Source organism: Arvicanthis niloticus, chromosome 22, assembly GCF_011762505.2.
Source record: "Arvicanthis niloticus isolate mArvNil1 chromosome 22, mArvNil1.pat.X, whole genome shotgun sequence".
In the NCBI taxonomy this organism is placed as follows: domain Eukaryota; kingdom Metazoa; phylum Chordata; class Mammalia; order Rodentia; family Muridae; genus Arvicanthis; species Arvicanthis niloticus.
In genome coordinates, this window is record NC_133429.1 from 2555395 (window position 1) to 2579323 (window position 23929).

General features: G+C 56.5%; 3 protein-coding genes and 1 non-coding gene across 9 annotated transcripts; 1 reads left to right on the forward strand and 3 right to left on the reverse strand.

Annotated features, from left to right (window-relative positions):
* Positions 1-20: 20 nt before the first annotated feature.
* Positions 21-5859, reverse strand: Arid3a (AT-rich interaction domain 3A). 4 transcript variants are annotated; one of them, XM_076919545.1, is made up of 3 exons: positions 5642-5859; positions 1639-2292; positions 21-1095 (listed from the first exon to the last, which is right to left on the reverse strand). In XM_076919545.1, exons 2-3 carry the CDS (start codon positions 2028-2030, stop codon positions 711-713), a joined length of 777 nt encoding a protein of 258 aa, XP_076775660.1. In that variant the 5' UTR covers positions 2031-2292; positions 5642-5859; the 3' UTR covers positions 21-710. The 4 variants fall into 4 exon arrangements, with proteins under 4 accessions (XP_076775660.1, XP_076775661.1, XP_076775662.1 ...); XM_076919546.1 differs by lacking the exon at positions 5642-5859 and adding an exon at positions 5499-5568; XM_076919547.1 differs by lacking the exon at positions 5642-5859 and adding an exon at positions 5351-5492.
* A 2648-nt stretch (positions 5860-8507) lies between these two features.
* Kiss1r (KISS1 receptor) lies at positions 8508-16155 on the reverse strand. 2 transcript variants are annotated; one of them, XM_076919541.1, is made up of 6 exons: positions 15865-16155; positions 14222-15008; positions 13584-13708; positions 12343-12478; positions 11932-12164; positions 8508-11623 (listed from the first exon to the last, which is right to left on the reverse strand). In XM_076919541.1, the coding sequence occupies exons 2-6, from the start codon at positions 14463-14465 to the stop codon at positions 11168-11170; spliced, it is 1194 nt and encodes a 397-aa protein (XP_076775656.1). In that variant the 5' UTR covers positions 14466-15008; positions 15865-16155; the 3' UTR covers positions 8508-11167. The 2 variants fall into 2 exon arrangements, with proteins under 2 accessions (XP_076775656.1, XP_076775657.1); XM_076919542.1 differs by lacking the exons at positions 14222-15008; positions 15865-16155 and having other exon boundaries at positions 12347-12478; positions 13584-13702.
* Positions 16156-23092, forward strand: R3hdm4 (R3H domain containing 4). 2 transcript variants are annotated; one of them, XM_076919543.1, is made up of 8 exons: positions 16156-16302; positions 19601-19755; positions 19952-20076; positions 20417-20537; positions 20704-20789; positions 21051-21136; positions 21214-21269; positions 22106-23092. In XM_076919543.1, the coding sequence occupies exons 1-8, from the start codon at positions 16241-16243 to the stop codon at positions 22204-22206; spliced, it is 792 nt and encodes a 263-aa protein (XP_076775658.1). In that variant the 5' UTR covers positions 16156-16240; the 3' UTR covers positions 22207-23092. The 2 variants fall into 2 exon arrangements, with proteins under 2 accessions (XP_076775658.1, XP_076775659.1); XM_076919544.1 differs by lacking the exon at positions 21214-21269.
* Positions 23093-23712: 620 nt separating this feature from the next.
* LOC143436512 (U6 spliceosomal RNA) lies at positions 23713-23819 on the reverse strand. Its single transcript, XR_013106480.1, has one exon. It is a non-coding gene; the product is annotated as a U6 spliceosomal RNA (small nuclear RNA).
* Between the last annotated feature and the right edge of the window lie 110 nt (positions 23820-23929).

Below are 23929 nucleotides of genomic sequence, written 5' to 3' on the forward strand. Positions count from 1 at the left end.
GTCGGCTGGGCCAGCTGGAATGCAGGCTGCAGCCCGGCAGGCCGACCATCTGGTTTCCATCGGCCTGCTGACTTCAAAGGCACCCTGCTGGCCACTTCCTTCAGCTTGGCCGCCTGCAGGGAAGAGCTGGGGCAGTCTGAGCTTCCCCCATGCCCCTCCTAGGCCCAGGAAGCCTGTGTGGGGGTCCCACAGACTGCTCCCCGCCTGGATACCAGCACCCCTGGAACTGTCCACCACAAGATTCTGTGACTGGCTCCTGCTGGCTCCCGTACTTTCACAATTCTGTGGCCCTAGTTCTCTGGACACTGTAGCCCACAGCACATGCTATAGAACCCCAGAGCTCTCCAGAGGCTGACTCCACACCCATGTGAGCCAGAGCCGGGTGCTGGGCGCCTCCCTCGATTGCTCTCACCTTAGGTTTTGAGGCAGGATCTCTCACTGACCCTGAGCTCACCGACTGCTAGGCCAGCAAGCCCCAGGGATCCTTTTGCCTCCACCTCCCAACAGCAGGATTGCAAAAGCACCTGGTATTCCGCCTGGCTTCCCTGTATGCTGAGGATCCAAACTCAGTCCTCCACTTTGCACAAGAGCTCTTTATCCACTGAGCCATCCCCAACACCCACAGACCACCTTTCTTCTGGAGAGGACCAGGCAGAGCCCCTCAGTATTCCCACAGTTAAGCCTCACACAGGGTCTAAGCAGTGCCCAAGTCAAAATGCCTGGGGCCTGTGGGGACGATCAAAGGCCCCCAAGGGGCCAGATCCAAGCACATGGCCTACCTGTTTGAACTGCTCCTCAAATGTCCAGTCTCCATGGTCTGGTGGTGGCATCTGGGATGCCACATGACTGGGGTGGGCTGGGCCAGGGCCCAGGCGCTCAGGGCCACTCAGCATCCTGGGACCACCATCCCCACGGAAAGCCTGAGCCAGCGGGGCCTTGTGGGTGAACAGGCCTGCAGAGCCCAGGCTGGCAGACTCTGGGGGGCCCAGACCTTCTTCTTCTTCCTCTTCCTCTTCCTCAAAGTCATCGTCCTCTTCCTCATCCTCTTCCTCCTCCCCCAGTTCTTCCAGCTCTTGTTCCTCCCACTTGGGCTTCCTGGAATGGACACAGGGCACCCTGTTGTCAGGAGAGCACCAGACACCACCACGTCTCAGCAGCAAGGACAGGCCCACCCATGGCCCCAGCCTCAGTGTCTTCCTCTGCAAACAAGATGAGCAGCCACAAGGCCTCTCAGGCACCAAGTGGATCCCTGCCCACATCTTATTTCACCCCCAAACAAGCTCCTATAAGGGGCCCTAAAACATCTTCCCAAAGGTTCTTGCCCCAGGAACTTTGCACATGTGGTCCCCAGCGCTAGACTGGCATGCGAGGTTCTCCATCTACTCCTCAGTCACGTTCTATCCAAACTTGTCTTCCTCCCCCATGACACCCTAGCCTAATGCCCTCGGCAGCCTTTGGCCCAACCCAGAGCTCACTGAGTCTCAGGAGAGCAGTATGGCAGACCCTCAAGGAATCACAGAGGCACTCAGCAAACACCTGCTCAGACATGCGGCGTCCCCTCCCCTCCGTCACCTCACTGGCTCCCAGTTTTCAGATGCACAATGATTAGATGCCGCTGTCCCCAACCCTAACACTCACATGTCATCGTCAGAGCCCACGTCCATCAAATGCCCGTCTCCCTCGGTGTGTCCTGGTCCCTCCAGGCCACTTCCAGGCAGGGCAGGTGAACTCAGAGTCCCTTCCCGGGATGTGTCTTCATCCTCCAAGCCAGGAGGCCTGTCCTCAAAGTCCCTGGGAGAGGACGGATGTCCCAAGCCGGCGGCAGCAGCTCGCATGGCAGCCAGGGCAGCCATCTGTGTCCTATGCATCCGGGCATTCTCAGGCTCCCTGTCCTCTTCTGTCATGGTGGTCCGAGCCCGGACACTACTGGGTTCAGGTGGTGGGGGTGGTGGAGGCTGCCGAGCCTCCAGTTCCTGCCGGGCACGCTGTTGCCTCTGAATGAGAGTCTCCATCACCGCCTGCAGCTTCATGGCCCTGCGGGCCGGGCCACCCCGGGCACCAGGGGCAGTTGGTGGGGGTGGCCCCTGCAAGGAGGAGTCTTGGCCGCACTGCAGCGTGGGACCCTCGGGGGAGCCGGAACAGTGCAGGGTGGCGGCTGGCAGAGGCGGAGGCTGCCAACTCAGGCTGAAGACTTGTGGGGCATGCCAGGGGCGACCAGTGGGATCCTTGTTGTTACGTCGGGCACCCGGGGGCAGAGGCTGGTGTCGGGCTCATTCAAGCACCTGCAGACTCCTGGGAGAATACAGCAAGAGATGAGGTCAGACTCCACTGACACATCCTGCCCCAGAAGATGACAGCAAAAGCTGATGGGGGAATTGTTCACACCTGCTCGGGGTTCGCACCTCCATCTGCCTATCTGCAGGTTCCTCAGGACCAGGGTCACTGCAGTGGACACTAAGGGAATCTCTGGGTCCCCTCTGGTCAGGTCCACCAGGAACACCTTGGGTTATTGTCCCATAAGAAGAGCAGTGGGGGAGGGGCCTGGTGTTCTTGCTTTCTTATTGGTCATACTCCCTTCTAGACCCCAGAGTCCCTCTGGGTTCTGGATTCTGGCTCTAAGTTCTAAATGTTGCTTGACCCAGAGGGGCCTGAGGAGCCCTGGCCAAGATTAGACAGCCACTGTGGAGAAGTGGTGGACAAATGTGTCTGTTCACAGCTTGCTTTCTCAATGTCCCTTAGCTGGCCTCTGGGCCTTGGTGTGCCACCAGTGTGTTACAAGTGTCCCCTTGCCTCACACTTGGGAACCAAGCAGGTGTCATCTGCGTGTCCTGTGAAGCCCGAGGCTCTCTGCAGAGGACACAGGTCTGCCATCACTAGTTTGTAGAGCTCCAAGGGGGGAAATGTTCCAGAATACAGCATGTGTCCCTGCCAGGAGCCCTTCTGAGCCTCCCTTCAGCCAGCACCAGAATCCAGGTCCCACCTGGCCCCAGGCCACAACTCTAACCCCCACATGAGCCACCAATAAGACAGTGGACAGTGCCCAGCAGGCCAGGGCCTGCACTCAAACTGCCTGAAATCAAGGGACCACAGGGCAAGGGGAAAGTTTAGTCCACCTTGCAGACAGAGTCTGAAAGGTCATCCTCTGTCTAACCTGAACCTCAAAAGTCTATGCATACAGAAACCCTGGAAAGACCCCAACAACCCAGTGTGTGAAGAAGGCAGCCGGCTCCTGGCTGTTGCTCACACTGAGGACATCCTGGTCACCTGCTCTCCTGACTAAGTCCTGACTGCTCTCCTCTGCAGTTCAGGACTCTCAAGATCTTCAAGGAGAATGGGGAACTGTAAGGTCCCTTCCCTAGACATCTGCTCACCCCAAACCTGCAGGTGGATGTCCCCAAAGGAAAAGGGAGCCCAGGGTCACCCCTGTCAGCCTAGGCTTCCCGATACAGGAAAATCTTAGAGGCCTGGACACAACACTTACAGTTCCTCCACACCCTGTGGCTGCTGGTCACCCTGGCCCATCAGACCCAAGAACTGCTGGAGGGGACATTTCTGGACACTATCTGGCTTAGTCCATCACCCTTCCCCCACCCTGCTGAGCACACCCTCTACGGAAATGCTGAAAGTGACACCCCCTCTTTGAGGGTGGGGTGGGGGAACAAACAAGGGAAAAGCTAGAGGAAGCCCCTCTCCCAGCCTCCCGTCCCCCCTCCCAGGCCTGTTTGGTTTAATGACCCTTCCTGGTTGAGGGGTGGGGGAGGGGAACAGGGTAGGCTTCCACTGGTGGGGCTGGTAGCGGTAGAGGGGGGCAGATGGGAACCCCAAAGCTGTCCCTGGGTCAGGCCCCTACATCCCCCCACCCTTCAGAGGTACTGGTACCTCTAAGCTAATGTTGCCCATCCTTAGAGATCCGTCCCCCAGCCCTTTGTCCTTGGCCCCCACCCTCAATTTATGACATTCTCAGACAGAAGGTCTACTAGGACTTGGTAGCTCGTGTTTGTGGAAGGAGTATCTGGCTGGGGTGAGGACCAGACCCAGAGCCACACCCTTGTCCCCCACCACCTCCAAGCCTCAGGTCAGAGAGAGAGAGAGAGAGAGAGAGAGAGAGAGAGAGAGAGAGAGAGAGAGAAACGGAGCCACGGAGGCAGGGAGGGAGGGGGAGGGAGAGGGAGGGAGAGAGGGAGAGAGAGGGAGAGGGAGAGAGGGAGAGGGAGAGAGAGAGAGAGAGAGAGAGAGAGAGAGAGAGAGAGAGAGAGAGAGAGAGAGAGGTCACCAGCTCGGCCAGGCCTTGCAAAACACGGTTATTTGGAGTTGTGCAAGGCCAGGGCCCGAGGGTGGCGAAAGGGGCCCCTCTCTCCTCCAAGGGAGGCGGAGGGGGAAGGGCAGGAGCTGGGGAGGGGGCTGGGAAAGAAGGTACCGTGCCCCCCCCCACCAAGAGACATGTGCAAAAACACACCCCAGTCAGAGGACAAATGTAGAACAACAAGACAAACAAACAACCCCCCCCAACGGAGTCGGTATTTCAAAGGCTTCTTGGAAAGAGCGAGCTCCTGGGTGGGGGTGGGGTGGGGGGGAACCCTGCTGCCCAAGTCGTAAAAAACGGAAGATATTTGACAAACCCGCTGCGAGTTGACACACACGCGCGCACTCCACGCTTCCTGCTCCCTCTTTTGTGTCCGGGGGCGCGGGGGGGGGGCTGGGACCCTATGGGAGGGATCTGGATGGGCGCACCCCGCGGGGCAAGTGGAGACCCCAGTGGTACACTGGAGCTAGGGAACGAAATGGGTGGGGGGAAAGGTGGACCCCGCTGGACACTGGTTTGTAAGAGAAAAAGAACTGTAGGCATCGGGGCGTGGTGGCGCGCCTGGCCTGGGATTTTCCCAAGCAGTTGGAAAGGAAAGCTGCGGCAGGGGGATGGCCTCGAGTTTCAGGATAGTCTGCGCTTTAAGCGGAGTTCTAAGTCAGCCCATACTACACAGTGAGATCCTATCTCCAAACATCTTTTTTAATTAATAAGAAAAAGCAAAACCATGTCCCCAGAGCGCAGCCCCCAGTCCTCTGTGCGCGCCTATATACACGGACACACACACCCCGGGTCCGTTTCCTTCCGCCAGCGATCAGCGCGCACTCGAGACCCCCGCGCACTCGCGTACCGGATGAAGGTCTCCAAGGTCTACAACCGCGACAGCCACCCCAACTCTGATTCCGTCGAGTCGCCTACTCAGCCCTGCACCCCTCTACGCGCACGTCTTTGGCTAACTTTGGGGACCCCCGCAATTGTCGGTTTCCAGGGTGTCCTACGCTGCCACCTTTAGGGTAGATCGCTGGAGCGCGTTGCAAAAGGCCTTACCGCTCGGGGTGGCCCGGGGGGCGCATGCCCGGGTGCCCGGAGTCCAGCCCAGAGTCCAGCCTGCTGGTGGCCTCCAGTGGCCTCTCTCCCCCTTGGCCTCCCCCTAGTGCCCGGTGCACGCTCCTGGCTCCCGGGTCACCCGCCTCACCGAGTCTCCAGGCCGCGTCTACATCTCCATCCGTCTGGATCGGATAGGGACGAGGTCTCCGCGCGCGACCGGCCCCCCGCCCCGCCCCTCCCCCACCCAGCAGACGAATCGCCGTGTGACAAATTGCTCTCAGATGCAAATACCTCGCCGGTGATTCAGCAGCCCCGGGGACGCAGGAGGAGGTAGTGGGTGTCTCCCCAGGGTCCCCCTTTCCAAGCTTTCCCAGGACACCACACCGGGGTCCCCCCTCTCCAACTCAATCTGAGGACGTCCACGGTGGGAGGAGGTGGAGGGGAGCCGGAGAGCCGCCACAGAGTAGACGGAAAACTTCAGGTCGCGGCCCCTTTAAATGATAATAAATAATAAAAGGAAGGGGGAACCGGACTGCGGGACGCTCCGCCCACATCTTAGGGACCGTGCGCAAAGTGCACGCCGCAGCCCACGGCGCAGAAGACGCGAGAGGGAGGGCGGGGCTGCGAGAGCCCCATCGCGGGAATCCCGAAGAGTAAAAAAGGTTCCTCACCCCACCTCTGAGCGGAAAGTCACCTGGGCCCCTGGTCGTTTCCTGGTTTCACCCGGAACGTGAGATGGATAAGCCAAGCTTGGAGCTGGAACCTCCGCCCACTATGCTACCCAGACCTTCCCGGCCTGGGGCTCCACGACTCTGAAATGGGTTTAAAAACCCCGGAGCGGCTAATTCTGCGGGGGCCGGGACGCAGGGGTGTGGGGGTGTGAGGGTGCTGCGTGCGCAAAAGCACGGGGTTGGGCTGCGCGCGCGTTCGAGGAAATGCGAGGAACCATGACGACCCCACCTAGGAGCGAGGGAAAGGAGAGCCATCCTCTGACCAACTCAGTGAAGCCCCTGCCTCGGCCCAACCAGTTCTCTGGATTCTGAGGTCCCATTTTGCAAGATAGGAAACTGAGGCATGATGTGAGCTCAGTTAGAAGTTGAGGCGACCCTAATGGGTAACGCCAGCGCTCAGGGCAACCCCCATCTTCACCACGTTCCCCATGGGTGGTCCCCAGGTCCCTTGTTGAGGATCTTGAGCAGTCTGCCCACTTCTGTGAGTGTGTGTCGGGCAAGTCTGAGGAGATGCAGTGGCTCCAGCCAATCCAAGTCTCGCCCCGGGAATCCTCCCTAGAACCCGAGACTGCAGCAGGTGCCTGGAACCTTAGCTTGAGAGGCTAAAAGTTGCGGGTGGCCAGCGAACTTCGTCTTCAAACTTTAGATACTCTGATCTGTTGGGGTGTGGCCCCGGGGTGGAGCTGGGCCTGCACTCCCGGCGCTCTGCTCCAGCATCAAACGGGCCAGCAGATCTTCTCTCTCAACCTGTGCAAGGAGCACACCGACCCCGACTTTAATCATCTTGTGTGTCCCTGTGAACTTGAACCACACCCCAAAACATCCTGCCTAGATACTGAAAGCAACAGAAATTCTGCTGTCTGGGTGTCTGTGTGAGTGATTGCGTGTGTGTGTGTGTGTGTGTGTGTGTGTGTGCATGTGTGTGTGTGTGGTGTGTGTGGTGTGTGTGAGTGTGTGTGTGTGTGTGTGTGTGTGTATGAGAGAGAGCGAGAGAGATATGGAGAGACATTCAGGGCTTATTATCTAGGGCTTCGGCAGCACACGCATAGAGGTCAGAGGAAAATCTAGTGGAGTGGTTCTCTCCTTCCTCCTCTGTGTGTAATCCGGGATGCCAAGATTCTCAGGATCCAAGCTTGTCAGCAAATGCCATTACCTACTTAGCCTTGTTGCCGACCCCTAAAATACTGTTCTTAGTATTTTTTTAAAATAGAGTCTTCAAAGACAAAAGCCTAACTCTGCTGCTCCCTTTTTTTCTGGCAGGGATATATTTAGCCAAGAGTCCAGGTGGCAGGCATAATGACAGGTTTCCTACTATCCACAAGATACAATTCTGGGACTTGAAAGGCATCTGACTGGCGCCGCAGGGACTGCGCGCCTCCTGCCGGACACCAGCGGAACTGCGCCTATGGTAAGATTCATCATGGAGGCAGGGCTTCAAGCTAGCATTGGTGGCCGCCAGGTGGTGCTGTTGCACCTAAAAAGAGTTTCCCAAGTTAGATTTGGAGAAACTGAGGCCTGAAGTTCTCCTACATAGCTTTTTTTCTGTTGAGACAGGATCTCACAATGGCCTTGAATTCATGATCCTTCTGTCTTAGGGTATCACGAAGTTAATTTACAAGGAAAGGACACACATGGCTTCATCTTTTTCAAATTGTATTTATACTTTTAGATACTGGAGATGGAATCCATGCTAGCCGAGTAGGTGTCCCAGGACCCCGTCCCAGCCCCTGACTGAGAGCATTCAGCAGGAGGTGAGCGGTGTCAACAGTGGCACAGGCCTTTATCCTACCATGCTGGAGGCCGAGGCAGGCGGAGCTCTGAGTTCGAGGCCAGCCTGGTCTACAGAGTGAGTTCCAGGACAGCCAGGGCTATACTTTGCCTAGAGAAACCCTGCCTAGGAAGACAAACAAATAAACGAATAACAGTGTCTCCCTGTGTAGCCCTGGCTGGTCTACAATACAGAGACATCCACTACCAAAGCATGGCTTTTGGGATGGAGGCGGGTTTTTCCTGTTCTTAGATAATGCAAATTTGCCATCTCCTGGAGAGGCCTCCTCCTTAACGGTAAGGGTATATGGACCCCTTGAGAATAGATTCATTTCAGACTGGATCTGTAATTTGTCAGTGGCTGTCTAGAGGTGATGAAATGGGGGTTTGGGGTCTGGTTTTTATTTATTTGTTTGTTTGTTTGTTTGTTTGTTTGTTTATTTATTTATTTATTTATTTTTGAGACAGGGTTTCTCTGTATAGCCCTGGCTTTCCTGGAACTCACTTGGTAGACCAGGCTGGCCTCAGAAATCCACCTGCCTCTGCCTCCCAAGTGCTGGGATTAAAGGCGTGTGCCACCACTGCCCAGCCGGGGGTCTGGTTTTTTTTTAAAAAATGCATTATTTTACTCTAAGTGCAATTTGTAAATTAATCTGGCGTCTTTATTTCTTTACCTTTGTGAGACCCCCAATAACCACACAGAGAAACCAAGACTTATTTCCAGCTGCACCTCAGTGGCTGGGCAATATTGGTTTATATTAACCCCTGTGCAAGGCTGTCTCCCATCCCCGTGCTACGATGTGTGCACTGTGAAGCCGTCCCAGCTCTCTCTGCTCCAGCTGTTTTCCCCACAGTGTGTTCTCTGCCCTCTCCTGTTCTCCTCTTCCCCTTCTTTTTTTGCTGATCTAAAACACTCTCTCCCTCCCCCATCCTCCCTCACCCCTGGGTGGCAGAAGCTCCCTCCCTAATTCTCTGTTCTGCCCAGCCATTGGGTGATCAGCATTTATTGATAAGACAGGGGATAAATGGTAAGAACTGGTCACACAAACTTGATATAAAGAGCTCTTGGTGTAAGTGTCACAATGACCTGTCCTGACTGAAACAATATTTGAGGGCAGAGAGATCAGAACGGCATTTAAATAACACAAAGGTGAACTTTACACAGTACACAAAAACATTTTGCCTACACTGGTTGGAGGAGGCTGGTCCCTGGTGGTGGGGTATGAAACAAGTCCTGTCTGCTGCTTCCTTCTGCTTCCGGTCACCCTGGGTGAGCAGATATGTCCAGTTCAACCTCCTTCCATGACTCAGAGCTCACCAGTGCCCAGTACAGGCAAAATAACCATTTCCTTCTTCAAACTGCCTCTACCCAGCCTCTCAGGAAAGGGCTCAGTCAAGGAGGCGCTCACTAGCCTTGAACTGGAGGGCCTGAGCTCAGTCCCCAGGGCTCCTGGAGAAAGCCAGGCCGGTGGGATGCACATTCAATCCAGCACTGGAAGACAGGGGATTTACTGGTGTCCCAGGCCAGCCTAGAGGAATCTCTAGCTCCAGATGCTTGCACTATGATACTGCAAGCAGAGCCAGGCACAGTGTGCTCCCTCTGCCTTTAGCCTTGGCACTCAGAAGCAGGAAGATCATTGTAATTTCTGGGCTAGCCTGATCTACATGGTGTCTTCCCTGCCACTCAGAGCTAGCTAATGGGACACTATCTCAAAACTAATGCCCATAGGTGGGGCTGAGAGCTGGCTCAGGGTTAAGAGAACTGGCTCTTCTGCCCCAGAGCCTGTCATTCCCAGCACCTACGTGGAACTCACACTGTACTAACTCCAGTCCAGGGGATCTCACCTCCGGCCTTTGTGAGCCACCTGACCTGGGTGGTGGGAATTGAACTCGGGTCCTCTGGAAGAATAGGGTGAACACTTAGCGGTTGACAAGCTCGCTCTCTTTTTTAATTAAAGAAACTGATAGAGCTGGGTGTGGTGTAGACCCCTTTAACCCCAGCACACAGGAGGCAGGGGCAGGTGGAGCTCTGAGGTCAAGGCCAGCCTGGTCTACAGAGTGAATTCCAAGACACAGGGAAACCCTGTCATGAAAAACAAAACAACAAAAATGTATGTGTATAGGTATTTTGCCTACATGTATCACAGTGCACTGCACATGCCTGGCGCCTGCAGCCATCACAGGCATTGGTGCCCTGGAACTTCACTTACAGGTGGTTGGTGGGTGCTCTTACCACTGAGCTGTCTCTTCAGACACGGTGCTGTTTGGGGAACTCATTCTGTAGACCAGGCTAGCCTCAAACTAACAGTGATTCTCCTGCTTCTGCCTCCCAAAAGCTGGGATTAAAGTCGTGGGGCCTGGAACATTATCGCCAAAGATGGCCTTGGACTCCAGCCCTGTGGTGACATTTGTGGTACACCATAATAGGGTATATGCTGTGGTTTTGTTTTTATTTATTTATTTATTTATTTATTTATTTATTTTTGTTTTTTCGAGACAGGGTTTCTCTGTGTAGTCCTGGCTGTCCTGGAACTCAGTAATTCGCCTGCCTCTGCCTCCCAAGTGCTGGGATTAAAGGCCACCACCGCCCAGCGTGTTTTTGTTTTTAAATTTAAATATCAGAAGAAGTACACATGATCTTACATCCTCCCCTCCCCCCATGTTGGGACCTTGTTGCAAAATAGAAAAAGCAAAGCTGGACTTGCTGGCTTAGGTCCCAAAGTCATGGCAATGGGGTCAGAGTCAGAGTCAGTACATAGAGTCAGAGATAGACCAGCCTAGGTTACATAAAACCCTGTGTCGAAATCGCAAGGGGTGGGAAAGGAGGAGAGAGCCAGGGGGGCGTTTAGTTTAGGAGCTCCTCCCTTGCCTCATAAACAAACTCCTGGTTCTGTTCCCAGCACCTGAAAAGAAATAATAAATAAAATAAAATAGGTGCAGAAAGTAAGGTCATTAATCTTCTGGGATTTTGTTTGTTTGTTTGTTTGTTTGTTTGTTTGTTTTTCGAGACAGGGTTTCTCTGTGTAGCCCTGGCTGTCCTGGAACTCACTCTGTAGACCAGGCTGGCCTCGAAATCCGCTTGCCTCTGCCTCCCAAGTGCTGGGATTAAAGGCGTGCGCCACCACCGCCCGGCTGAGGTCATTAATCTTAAAAGATCACAGAGTATATAGAGAATTATCACAATATGCCCAGCAAAAACCATGGCGTGCTGGTGCCAAACGGAAGTAAAGAGGGCAATTTACACGGATTAACTAAACTATCAACAACCGCCCAGCGCAAACAGCTTGGGTTGGATTATCCGAAGACAGGCAGGGGCGGCTCAGAGTGAAGCAGTGTGCTGTTCACTCTGAGCGCAGGGCGAGCGCGCCACAGGGTTCCCAGGCTCGGGCCCCACGACCCGGCCAGGGTGCGCAGCCCGGCTGTGCGGCACAGTGTGGGTTGCGGCTCGGTCCGAGTGCGCTGAGGCGTGGGGCTGGCGCTGGCGTCGCGGGCCGCAGGGGCATGCCCGGCAGAAGGCCTGTCTGAAGTGTGAGCCCAGGAAGGCATAGAGCAGCGGATTGAGGGCCGAGTTGCTGTAGGACATGCAGTGAGCCCAGATCTTGAGCGCGTAGGCGGCATAACTTCGAGGGTGCCAGGCCCCCGAGGGGCCCAGGGCTTGAAGCACCAGGAACAGCTGGATCGGGCCCCAGCAGGCGGCGAAGAGCAGGACCACAGCGGCCACCAGCCGGGAGACCTTGGTGCGTACTGCTCCGGCGCGCTGTGCTAGCAGCTGTCCCTGGGGACCCAGGAGTGTTAGCAGGAGGGGACAGGCCACCCTCTGAAATCCCTCGTGGGTACCTCCACACATGCACAATAGCCCAGGCTCCTATCCTCATCCCCGTTTGTCATCCCATCCGCACCCCAAAGTTTCCGCCACATGCACACACAGTCCGGGTTCCGATACCCCACAGCAGCCCCTCAACCCCGACCCTGGCTCATGCGCACGAACGTGTGTGTGTGTGTGTGTGTGTGTATACACAATTCGGGCTCCGACTCTCCCGCCGCCCCCCAGATGACCCTCAATCCTAGCCTGAGTCCCCGCACCTGCAGGGCGCCGTCAGTGGGTGCGGGGCGTACTGCAGCGCGGCCCAGGTGGCGCAGCATGGCCCCGTAGCAGGCGCAGGTGGCGAGCAGCGGCAGCAGGTACAAAGCCAGCAGGTTGTAGAGCGCGAAGGCGCGCTCCAGGGCGCGGCTGGGAAACGCCTCGCTGCAGTAGGTGCGAGGCCCGGGCGACAGGCGGTGCAGGGCCAGCACCGGAGCGGACACAGCTGCTGAGCCTGCGCCACCCATGCAGGATGAGTTCCTCGGGGAGTGGGGATCACGTCCCACCCAGGGTCTCCCCCTATGATCAGTGCCACACCTCCCCCGCGTCTGCACCCTCTCCCCGCAGACATCCTCCGAGGCTGAGAAGGTCGCATCCTCCCCCACCCTTATCCCGACCCCAACCACACTCACCCACCCAGATGCTGAGGCTGACAGCCAGGGCCAGGCGCGGAGTGCGGCGGTGGAGTGCACGCAGCGGGAACACAGTCACGTACCAGCGGTCCACGCTCATGGCCGTCAGAGTGGCGCATGTGGCTTGCACCGAGACCTGGAAAAGCCAAGGACTGAGTGTGGGCCCTGCCAGTCCCACTACATATCTAGCCACTCAGGTGTGCACCAACATGTCCTGAGAGGAGTAACCAGTGGCCACGGGTTGAGGGAACACCGGAGTGGGACCTGAAGACCAGGAGAGGGGGGGAGAGGGAAGGAGATAAACACTGGGGTTTGTTAGGTACCCCAAAGCTGAGGCATGAATGACATAGTAAGCCTTCCTGGAGTGAAGACACTGTCGAGACCATTGGCCATCTCACCCTCACGCCTGAGATGCCCCTCGGGCCCCAGCTTTGCTGTGCATACACATGACCTGGCCACGCCCACACAGACCACGCCCACCAGACTTCTGCCTTTGCGGAAACCCTTGCCTTGACTCTACCTACACAACCCAGAACATGCCTACTGTGGCCCACCCGGACTCTCCAGCTTCCCGATCCTAGTCTGTCACCGACACCACGTGGTGCGTCTGTATTCTGGCTGTGTCCACGCTTGACTGCACACTGTAACAGGTTCTCACCACTCCCTGCCCACACCAGGTTCTGACCCCTGCCCTGCAGGGTGTGCCCCATAGGGCTTGGGGAGACAGCTCAGCAGTTAGAGCACCAGCCGCTCTTTCAGAGGACCTGGGATCGGTTCCCCACACCCACATGGCAGCTCCACACCGGCCAGGTTCTAGGGGATCCCATCTCCTCTTCCGCCCCCCCCCCCCCAGCACTGCATGCACACGATGCAGGCAAACGTCCATACACAAGAAATGTTTCAAATCTTCAAAGAAACTGGTGTAGTGGCGGAGGCCGGCAGATCTCTGAGTCCCAGGCTAGCCTGGTCTATACAGTATCTGTTTCAGAAATCTAAAATAAGTAAAAGACCATGCTTCATTTCAGGTCCTGACCCCACCTTGCCCACCCGACTCTGACCAGAACAGGTCCCCATCCTTCCACACCCTCATACCCACGCCCACCCAGGCCTGGTCCTGCCCATAACCTGACCACGTTTCTCCCAGAGCACACAATCTGTCCAGCTTACCCCACCAACCCGGCTTCCTGCTCCCCAGCCTTCCTGCCTCCCCAGCTCCCCCGCCCCTGGCGCAGCCGGTGTACCTGCTGGATGTAGTTGACGAATTTGCACATGAAGTCTCCCAGCACCCAGGCGGGCAGCGGATAAAGGAGCGCGGTGAAGGGCACGCAGCACAGTAGGAAAGTGACGTCTGTGGCCGCCAGGTTGGCTACAGGTGGGGGACACGCGAATGCTGGAAGACCGGGGCACCCAGACACGGGCCCCCAACCTCTACATCCGGGTCCAAGTGACCCCCCCCACTACACCCACATCCTCCACCAGAGAAACTTAGGCACGCTCCTCCACCCTCCTTGCACTCATTCCCAGCATCCTCAGGTCCCTCTATGCTTCAGTCTCCCCATCATTAAATCCGAGTCAGCCAGATAGTCCGAAGCTACCGGTGGCAGTTAGGACATGTCACACCCCAGAGGCTATCACGTCCATAGAACAGACATCTTGCTGAAATGGCTGGCCCATTCAATGGTCTCCTTGCGCTGTCGCCAACCTCCCCTTTAGTACCCTGCCAGATGGGACGTTGCCACCTTGGAGTTTGTAACTGCAGCCTTCAAAGGACAGAGAGGTGGGTCGCACAGCAGGGGCACACTGGGGGCTCAGGAGCCTCGTTGCGTTCCTGACTGGGACCCTGCGCACACCCGGGAACCCCAGGAAGACGCGCGCTCACCGATGTAGAAGTTGGTGACCGTCTGCATGTGCTTGTGGCGGCAGATCACGTAGATGACCAGTGAGTTCCCGACCAGTCCGATCAACAGGAGTGCAGCGAAAAACAGGGGAACCAGCCAGGCGTCCAGGGGCCCTGGCGCAGAGCCTGGGTCATCCGAGGCGTTGGCGCTGCAGCCTGGGCATCCCGAAGCGTTGGACGGAGCCCACCAGGTCATGTTGGGACCCAACATCGCCTCTGTGGCCATGGCCCCGTCGCCCTCCTCCTCCAGGCAGCCTTCGCAGATTGAATCCTGCGACAGTGAGGACCACAGAGGGGACCCCGTTCCTCCTTAGGACCAGGGCCGCTCTCCAGGGATACTAGCGCCCTGGTCTCTGTTGCAGGCGGCAGGGGCTGGAAAGTGGCTCCTCTGCTAGCGTCGCAGCGGCCACTCTTATACCCCCCCGCCCCCTCCCTTGTCCCCGCCTTCGCGTATCCCTGCGTAGTAGCGGCTTCAGAGCTCTTCCCAGTGCTATGCCCGGATGACAGAAGGAGGGGATGGGCTGAAGGAGGGAGGGCTCTGGGCACCAAGCAGGGGAGAGTCGTGGCCCTCTCGGGGCCAGCTTCAACTCCGGGCGGCAGGCGGATGGGCCCAGGCCGGCCTTCTGAAGAAGCCCTGGCATAGTTTGTCTCTCCAGAGCACTGGGAGCCAGGAAGCTTCAGGACAGGGGCGGCTCCTTCAGATACATCTGGCTGACTCTGATTGATAGTTACAAGGTTCCTGGTCTAACTGGCATCCAGTGGCGAGTTCCTGTCGGGAGAGTGGGCATTTTGGAAACTGTCAGCAGGAACCACAAGGAACTGACCTCAGCCACACTCTTGCACCTCTGTTAAATGTATCTCAGAGGCTCCCTCGGCTCCCCAAGATGTTAGCCTGGGCAAGCCGCCAGAATACTATGCAGCAGAGAAAAAGAGGGTGCTATTGTACAGGTGCGATTCAGTGGTAATGTATTTATCTAGGCCGAGACCACAGGTTCACCCACACACCGAGATGGTGGGCTCAAAGCCGGGAGCGATGAGTAAATACAAAGCAGCCCTGGCTGAGGGGCCAGGAAGTTGAAAGCCTGGGGGACTCTGAGGGTGTTGGGGGCTGAGCAGTCCCCTGGGGAGCAAGATGCACACTGAGCGCTCTAGAATGAAGTCCTTCTTTCTTGCAGCCACAGAACAACTCCGGTGTGATGCCAGGAATCCAAGTCCCCATGTCCTCTCGCACCCCCCCCCCCCCCGCGTTTCCTCTGCACCATATTCAAGAGCTCCAGGTTCGCGTCACCTGTCTATACAAACCCTTAGAATGGACTCTTTCTTTTGGGTCTTTTTTTTTAATTAATTAAGTGTAATAGTTTAAAAAAAAAAAAGCATGTGGCTTTCCCGTGGCCCAGGCTGGCCACCCGGGAATTTGCTGTTGGTTAATGACGACATGAAGATTTGACCCTCCCGCCTCCGTCTAACCAGTGCTAGCCCAAGAGTGCACCACGCCTGCCCCTCCGCCCCAGTCAAGTTTTGTGGCTTAGGCTGGCCTGGAACTCCAATGATCCTGCCTCCGGAGTGCTCAGGCGTGCACCCTGGCCAGCCTCTCCTTTGCTTTTTTAAACCAGGCTAGCTCTCACAGGCTTTGGTCTGGAGGCCGGGGCGTCCTTTTCGGCTTCAGTCCCCCGCAGTGTTCCGTCACCCCGGGACTGTTCCCGGGGCTCGCACACCCCTCCCGCATCTGCGCCCCAAGGAGCCTTTCGCATCTCCGCAGTCGCCCCCGGGCCGGTATGCCCCACCGTCTCCTCCCGGGCGGCTCAGATTTTGTCCTCAGCCCCTCTGGTCCCCTGCGGTTGACGCCGCCCCATGCCTACAGAGAGAGAAACCGAGGCAGAGCTTCCAGCCCCGCAGCCGCTGTGGTTCCCGGGCGGTCCCCGCCCCGGGCCGCTGCAGACTCCGCCCCGCACGTCACTTCCTCCGCGGCCTCCGGCCCGGCTGCAACCGCAGCTGCAGGCCATGGTGGCTCTGGATAACCCAGAAGGCGGCCCGGAGGCTACCCCGAGCGAGGGGACCAGGCTGTGAGCAGGGCCGCGGGGCTGGGCTCTTTCCGGGGTCCCCTCCTCCTCCCTGGGCTGGGGCCTCTCCTCTTCCTTCTCCTCCTACTCCTCCTCCTTCTCCCCGGGCTAGGGTCTTCTCCTCGACCTCATCCGCAGGTTGGGGTCTCCTCCTTCCTCTTCCTCCTCTTCCTCAGGCTAGGCTCTTTTCCACCCTCTCCTCTCCTCCTTGTTCCCAGGCTGGGATCTACTCCTCCTCCTCTGCCCAGGCTAGGGTCTCCTTCTCTCCTCTTTATCCCCAGGCTGGGGTCTCCTCCTCCCCCGCCCCGGCTAGGGGCTCCTCCTCTTCCTCCTCCCTAGGCTGGGGTCTCCTCCTCCTCCCCAGGCTGGGGTCTCCTCCTCCTCCCCTGCCCAGGCTAGGGTCTCCTCTTCCTCCTCCCCAGGCTGGGGTCTCCTCTTCCTTCTCCCCAGGCTGAGGTCTTTCTCTCCCTCTTTCCTCTCCTCCTTTCTCTCTCCTCTGCTTCCTCCCCCATGTTCTTGTCCTCCCCACCTTCCCCCCACCCCCGGAAGAAATGGATGCATTCTGCTGCTCCACCCACACCGCTTTCTCTGGCTGCTCACCCACAGAAGCAGGGCCTCCTGCTCTGGGCTTCTGTTAAGGGCTCACTGACCTGGCCCTAGGCAGTTACCCTCTTCATTTCCCCTTCCTACCCCTCTGGACAGGAGAGCTGCTGCCAGGGGCATTGCCCAGCCACTCTCTGTGGTGCCCGTTGCCCCCACTGCCCTGGCATGGTCACTCTGTGTCTCTGGGGTCAGTTCCCAGAGTGGTGGGCTGTGTTGTAGGCTGGGGCAGCTGTGCAGCTGGTTGTATGTGGCTACTCAGGAATTCAGGTCCTGTGACCCATGGCCCTAAGAGCTACATCTGTGGGTCAAGAGCTGCCTTGGCCCCCTGCCAGCTAGCTGAGTCTTTTTGTGCCTTGGTTTCCCCAATCTGGGTGTGGACAGTTGACTTTCTCAGACTCGGGGTGAGGTGGCAAAGCCCTTCTTTCCCCACGGCGTCTAGTAATCTAGGGTTCTAGTTGCTTCTAACTTTGCTTGTTGGATTTTATTTACTTATTTTTAATATCTTATGTTCATGGGCATTTTGTTTGTACATATGCAGTTGTGTGTCTGTGTGTGTGTGTGTGTGTATGTATGTGCGCCACATGTGTGTCTGGTACCTGCCGAGGTCAGTTAGATCCTGGAGTTACAGATGGTTGTGAGCCACTGTGTTGGTGCTGGGTATGGAACCCTGGTCCTTCTACAAGAGCGGCCATCACTGTAACTACTGAGCCTTTCTCCCCAGCCTGTGTTTTGTTTTACTTATTTGACTCAGAGTCTCTCATAGCCCAGGCTGGCCCACATCTCTGTGTGCAGCTGAGGGTGACCATGAGCTGATCCTTCCTGCCTCAGCCTCCTGGGACCATGCCCAGCTGTCTTGAGTGTCCTTGTGACTCTAGTGCAACTGAGTTCAGGTTCTCGTGATTTACTTCCCACAGGGCCTCACCCAGGTAATCTACCTGCCTGCTGGGTGTCCAGGGCCTGAGTCACCACCCCACTTCCTGTTGGGGAAGTGGGTTCTCTGCCTTTCCGGGAGTGTTTGCCAAAGAAGGGTGTGTTTGTAGCCAAGGTGTGTCTTGGTGAGCCCATTACTCAACCAGCAGGATGTGAGAAAGGACCGAGCTCTCCAAGCTCCAGGGGTTTAGCCCTGTCTGCTTTGTGTTCCAGCCACCCCTCATAGGTGCTGGTCACACTCTGAGGTGTCAGATACCTCCTCTGGGTCCTCAGCTTCACTTTCTGTAAAGTGGCCTGGTTATTGGAAAAGCAGTATTCATTCAACAAACTCCAGAAGTTTAGGCTATTCGTTCAGTAAACCTCTTGGCTCCCATTGCCTGTGAGCTGCCAGCTGGACACGGGGGGGGGGGGGTTCAGTGAGGAGGAGCTTGGCATGGCAGCAGCAAGTGCTGACTGGACGATTGGACAGGCTGTGCCACCTTCTGGGAGGTGGCGTTTCAGACAGAGTCCCAAATCAGGCAGAACCTGGAGAGGCGTTTGTGACAGAGGTCTCTGACAAGTTTTAATTCAGGGAGCAATTCTGTTTCCTGAGACACCCAAGAAGGTGGAGACACCACAAAGCCTTTAGGACTGAGCACAGACCGTGTGCTGCAGTACCAGGCCAAGCAGCACCAGGGGCTCCTGTGGGTACTAGGGAGGCATGGTGGGTGCTAGAACAGGTGCGTCACCAGCCTGCTGAGCTTTGGTGTGAGTGGTCTCAGCTGTCCATGCTGGGGCCCAGGTTCACATCTGTCCGGAAGACTGCTCCGAGCCCCTTTCCCTGCTGTGTCTGTCTGTCCTTCCTGTAGGACAGCCGTGGTTCCTTATCAGGCAGTACCAGCCTCGGGTGAAGCTAGGACAGAAGTGGTTCAGCCTCAGACCTCAGAGTTGATGTAACCCTGAGTGTAGGCCTAGGACCCAGTAGAAAGTTGATAGCTGGGCTAACCGCAGGCCTTGCTCTGCTCAGAGACTGCAGAGGTGAGGGACTGACTCCCCGTTTTTGCCAGGGAGCCAGGCAGACAGGTGTCCCTTTCCAACCCCCCAGGTCCATTGAGAACTCAGTGCAGCCACTGGGTGTCTCGAGGGGATAAAGGGGTGTTCTCTCAGAGCTGTAGCTCCCAGGCCATGACCACTTGAAAGAGGCAGCCAGGAGGGCAGACATGGTGTTGATGGGGACCCTGGCACTGGCCTTTCCGAGCCTGCTGCTCTTCCTCCTCCCAGTCTACTCTCTCCAGTGGCTCTCGTCAAGCAAGTGCCTGAGCTTCTGGGTGCCGGCTAGGCTAATCCCTTTGCAGGATTGACACCTTTTTCAGTTGGCTCTGAGGGTAGCCAAGGAGTTCCAGGGGCGATTAACTGCTCCTCCCCCATTAGCTTCTTGTGGTGCCAGGCAGGCGCACTGGGCTGTCATCTTGAGACCCTATGACTTTTCTGGTTTACTGAGTACGTGGGGCGCTCAGAGGGTCTGGATTCCAGGGGTTTGGAGTCTAACCCCTGAAGTGCACAGAGGGCAGGTCTTGATGTCTTATGGCTTAAATCTGGAAGGTTGGGGTGACCAGAGAGGTTACCATTCTGTGTGACTGAGCCGTGCCTTCCTTTCTCCAAGCCTCAGTTTATCCATCTTGCATCAAAACTTGTGTCCTGGGGTGGGGCTGGGGTTGAAGCCCTTTGTTGCCAGGAAACCTGAGCTGACTTGTTCCTGGTTCTGATGACCTCCTCACCTGGTATACAGGTCACTCCCTGGCTGCCTCCCGGTGCTCAGTGGCTCACAGGTGAAGAGGGTTTCAGCATCCAGGCGCAAACAACATTTTATCAACCAAGCCGTGCGGAATTCAGACCTGGTGCCCAAAGCCAAGGGACGGAAGAGTCTGCAGCGTCTGGAGAACAGTGAGCAGGGAGTGGGGTGTGGATCCACCCCCACTGGCCACAGTAGAATAAGGGCTTCGGAGGGGTGCATAGGAGTTCGCAAGAAAGGGAGAGATAGATGGGGTTCTAGAGGCTCAATAGGTTAAAGAAAAAAATTGGGACAATAGAGGTAAGTAGGGACCCAATGCTGCCTGAACCACAGACTGTTCCCTTTCAGCCCAGTACCTCCTAACGCTGCTGGAGACAGCTGGGGGCCCTCCAGGGGTGGAAGATGGAGACCTGACTCCTCCTGCAGCACCTGGCATCTTCGCAGAGGCCTGCAGCAATGCCACCTATGTGGAGGTGAGACCCCAAGAGCCCCTGAGATGTGCCCCACCCCCCCTTGGATGCTGCCAGATCCTGGGTTCATCTGCTCTTCGCGTTAAAGGACCCATTTGGAGACTAATTATACACATGATATAGCATGTCACTGGGATTTCCATGGCATGTGAGTTAGTCGTGCCTGCTGAAACTCTTATGCAGCCTTTGAAACCCCAGTTCCAGCATCCAGCTCATGCTGCACACGTGTGAGCCAGTGGTTTAGAGATGGACTCCTGTGTGCCAGGTGGCTTCTTGTGACCATTTGTCAAGTGGGGAAGCAGACCCAGGGGCCTCAGGGCTAGCCTGCAGCCCTGTCTTCCAGGTCTGGAATGATTTTATGAACCGCTCGGGAGAAGAGCAAGAGCGAGTGCTCCGTTACCTGGAGGATGAGGGCCAGGGCAAGCGGAGACGCGGGCCTGGCCGCAGCGAGGACCGGCGGAGAGGTGGGGGTCTGGGTGGGGGCGGGGCCAACCTACAGAGGGGCGGGGCCTTGTAGCTGTGAAATTCCTTGGTCATCTTGGACAAGGGTGGGGTTTCTTGGTGGTTGTGGCTAGACTGTGGGCGGGGCCTGGGCTCACTCTGGGCCTCTCCCACTTGCTGCTTTCACAGAGGACCCTGTCTTCACCCCCCACGAGTGCTTCAGGCGCATCAGCCGTCGCCTGCGGTCCGTGCTCAAGCGCAGCCGCATCCCAATGGTGAGTGCCCCATCTTCGTCTCAACCTAGCCTTTCCCTAACTTGTCTCCATTCTAACTTGGGGAAGAGATGACAGGAGTCCCCGCAGGGAAGGACAGGTGGTGCAGTGGTTAGGGGGAGGAGGATTGGGCGGCGGCGGAAGAGTGCTGCAGCGTGTATAGGAATTTGACAGACAAAAGACAGGGCTGGACACGTGATGTTCAAGTTCCTGAGACAGCTAGGGCATTTGATGTGACCCCTTAGCTCTTCCTACCCCCCTCAGGAAACCCTGGAGAGTTGGGAGGAACGGCTGCTGGCGTTCTTCTCGGTGTCGCCCCAGGCTGTGTACACCGCTATGCTGGACAACAGGTACAGGGGCTGAGGAGGGGACAGCATGCTTTCCTATCCCCACTCTGGCTCAGCCTCTCATGGCCCTTCCTCCCCAGCTATGAGAGGCTCCTGCTTCATGCTGTGTGCCAGTACATGGATCTCATCTCAGCCAGTGAGTACCTGCTCCCCGCTGCTCCTTTACCCCATCCTTCCCCAGGAAGCAGAGGCAGGGTCAGCTAGCGGGAGACCCCCAGGGTGTGTTGTGATGGATTGACAGCAGAGCAATGGCCATGAGGTCCTGGTATTTATTTAACTCTGGGTTTCTGGTGGGCAGACTCCCTCTATCCACAGCTCTAGGGAAGGGGACCTAGGTGAGCTTGTTAAAGTCTGGAGTTGAGGGTCTACCTCAGACCTGGAGAAAAAGGAGACAGTATCCAGTGAGAGCCCAGGTCCCAGGACACAGGCCTTTGCCCCTGGTTTCCTAGTTACAGTTCTGCCCACTTCTAATGATGGATGTGAGTCCTCAGGGGCTCCGGTGCCCCTTCTGGTCCTTCTCTTTCCTAGTACCTGTCTCTGCTTCCTGCTTGGAGTTGCTGTGGTGATGGTTTCCAGGCAACCCTTGGACTTGACTGTTACAGTTTCCCTCTGTGGGTGGATGCTTTGGGCTCCACACCTGCCTGTTTTCTCACACACTCGAGCATTGGGAGGGGATGTGTGGGGGAGGTTTCTCTCTGGATTGAGCTGTGGTCTGAACCAAGTGGGAAGCTTCAAGACAGACTGGCAGCTCATGGCTAGCCAGACCACCCTCCTCCTGTTTCTTTAGTTGTTGAGGCAGGGGTGCTGGTGTAGTCCAGGCTGGCCTCCAGTGCATTCTGTGCAGAGTCAAGGTTGGTCTTGAACACCTGACCCTCCAGCCTCCAGGGCTTCGGGCATGAAGTTTAGGTTAATCGTTCACTGAACACTGAGCCTCTGGCCCAGCTCCTCCCGTCCGCAATGGCTTGTCCGCAGGTGCTGACCTGGAGGGCCGGAGACAGATGAAAGTCAGCAACCGCCACCTGGATTTCCTGCCTCCAGAGCTTCTGTTGTCTGCCTATCTGGACCAGCAATGATGGCAGAGCCCCTGCCAGCCGCCTCGCCTGGCCCAGACCTCTGTCTGCTAATAATCTCTTCCGTGCTTTCAGAATTTGAATACCACCCTTCCCTTCATCAGTCTCCTTGCCCATGCCCCTTCACGTCCCACATCGCACGGGGAGGCCTTGTAGCGCCCCACCCTGGTACTTGTATTTGGGTGGGGAGACCTGCTCGGGGTGTTTCCCTGTGTTTTCTCTGGCTTGCTTTCTTTGGCCCAGTCTGAAGCTCAGGCAAAGAGTAGCAGACTGTTTTCTGTTTCTCCTCCTAATCAATTTTAATGAACTTGGCATGTTTGGGGGTAGATTTCTTTTAATTTCTCTTTTGAAGTGGGGAGGCACAACCAAAACCCGCCAGCCTACCGGTAGTGGGCTCTTTCTGACCCCTGCCTGACCCCTCTAGGTTTCAGCTCTGACGAGGGTGGTTGGTTCTCTCTAGGACTTTGCTGACCTCCCCAGGGCACTTTGGGGGTGTGTGTGTGTGTGTGTGTGTGTGTGTGTGTGTGTTTGTGTGTGCACATGTATGCACGCCATGTGCCCAGAGAACCTGGACAAGCTTCGTCTCAAGGGCTCATTTTATGCTTTTTTTTTTTTTTTGTGATGTGTGTATCTTGTCCCCAGCTCCCTGGGCTGTGCCTGCCTTTAGATAGTTCCCTCTCCTTATACCAGGGGTCCAGGACTTCCAGCCAGAAGCCTCTGACCTTGTGTACCTTGTCCCCTCTCCTGTCCCCTCTGCTGCCCGGCATAGCTGCGGTCACTGCAGAACCCTTACATGTTTAGCAGGCCTGGCCCCGACTCCTTTCCCTTTCCATGTGATTCTTTGTGCTTGGGGAAAAGGGACACTTTTAATAAAGCCTTGGTGCTCGGGTTCTGGCCGTGTGCTTGTCTTTGGGTTTGGTGGGGGTGGGTGGGATGGGATGGATTGAGAGGTCACTGAGGGCCGTGGGCTGGAAATCTGGACATGTCGACACACTAGTTCATTAAAAACATGTAAAATGCTTAAAGATGGGCGCCAGGCTGGGGTTCGGTGGGGAAAGCAATTGGCTAGCATGCTCAAAGCCTTGGGTTCCGTCCCCAGCACCACATACACCACATGGTGACCAGTGGGTCAAGTGAGTTTGAGGCCAGCCTGGGCCACATGTGATGGACAGGTCTGATGTTGGACACCTCTGAATCCCCAGCACTCAGGAGCCAGAGGCTGATGGATCTCTGTGAGTTCATGGCCAGCTGGTCAGGCTGCACAGAGAGACCCTACCTCAAACAAGTCAGTTGAGGGCTAACAAAATGGTTGAGCAGGTTAAGGTGCTTGCTGCCAAGCTTGACAATCTGAGGAAGGAGAGAACCAATTCCGTGTCCTCTCATCCCAGCAGACAGAGAACCCCATGTGTGAAGCCAACCTGAGCTACACAGTGAGCAGTGAGCCCTTCTGTCAAGAAACAAAATGGGAAAAATATTGAGTGGGCCTCGACATGTTGTGTTCCTCTGAGGCAAAATATGGAACGCTTCACGAATTTGCGTGTCATCCTTGCGCAGGGGCCATGCTAATCTTCTCTGTATCGTTCCAATTTTAGTATATGTGCTGCCGAAGCGAGCACAAACTATGGTCTTGGCCAAAGACTATTTATAGTCTCAGAATTCAAACATTTTTCACTTAGGGGGATTTTTTTTTTTTTAGTTGACTAATTCAATATTTGTTTTTCTTATA

Coding starts and splice junctions, on each gene's coding strand:
- Arid3a (XM_076919545.1), bottom strand. CDS start 2,030: ATGAAGCTGCAGGCGGTGATGGAGACTCTCATTCAGAGGCAACAGCGT. Junction 1,096..1,638: donor GTGGGCTCTGACGATGACAT/GTGAGTGTTAGG, acceptor TGTCCATTCCAG/GAAGCCCAAGTGGGAGGAAC.
- Kiss1r (XM_076919541.1), bottom strand. CDS start 14,465: ATGGCCACAGAGGCGATGTTGGGTCCCAACATGACCTGGTGGGCTCCG. Junction 13,709..14,221: donor GGTCACCAACTTCTACATCG/GTGAGCGCGCGT, acceptor CCCCACCTGTAG/CCAACCTGGCGGCCACAGAC. Junction 12,479..13,583: donor TCGTCAACTACATCCAGCAG/GTACACCGGCTG, acceptor TGGCTTTTCCAG/GTCTCGGTGCAAGCCACATG.
- R3hdm4 (XM_076919543.1), top strand. CDS start 16,241: ATGGTGGCTCTGGATAACCCAGAAGGCGGCCCGGAGGCTACCCCGAGC. Junction 20,538..20,703: donor CAGCGAGGACCGGCGGAGAG/GTGGGGGTCTGG, acceptor CTGCTTTCACAG/AGGACCCTGTCTTCACCCCC. Junction 21,270..22,105: donor CATGGATCTCATCTCAGCCA/GTGAGTACCTGC, acceptor GCTTGTCCGCAG/GTGCTGACCTGGAGGGCCGG.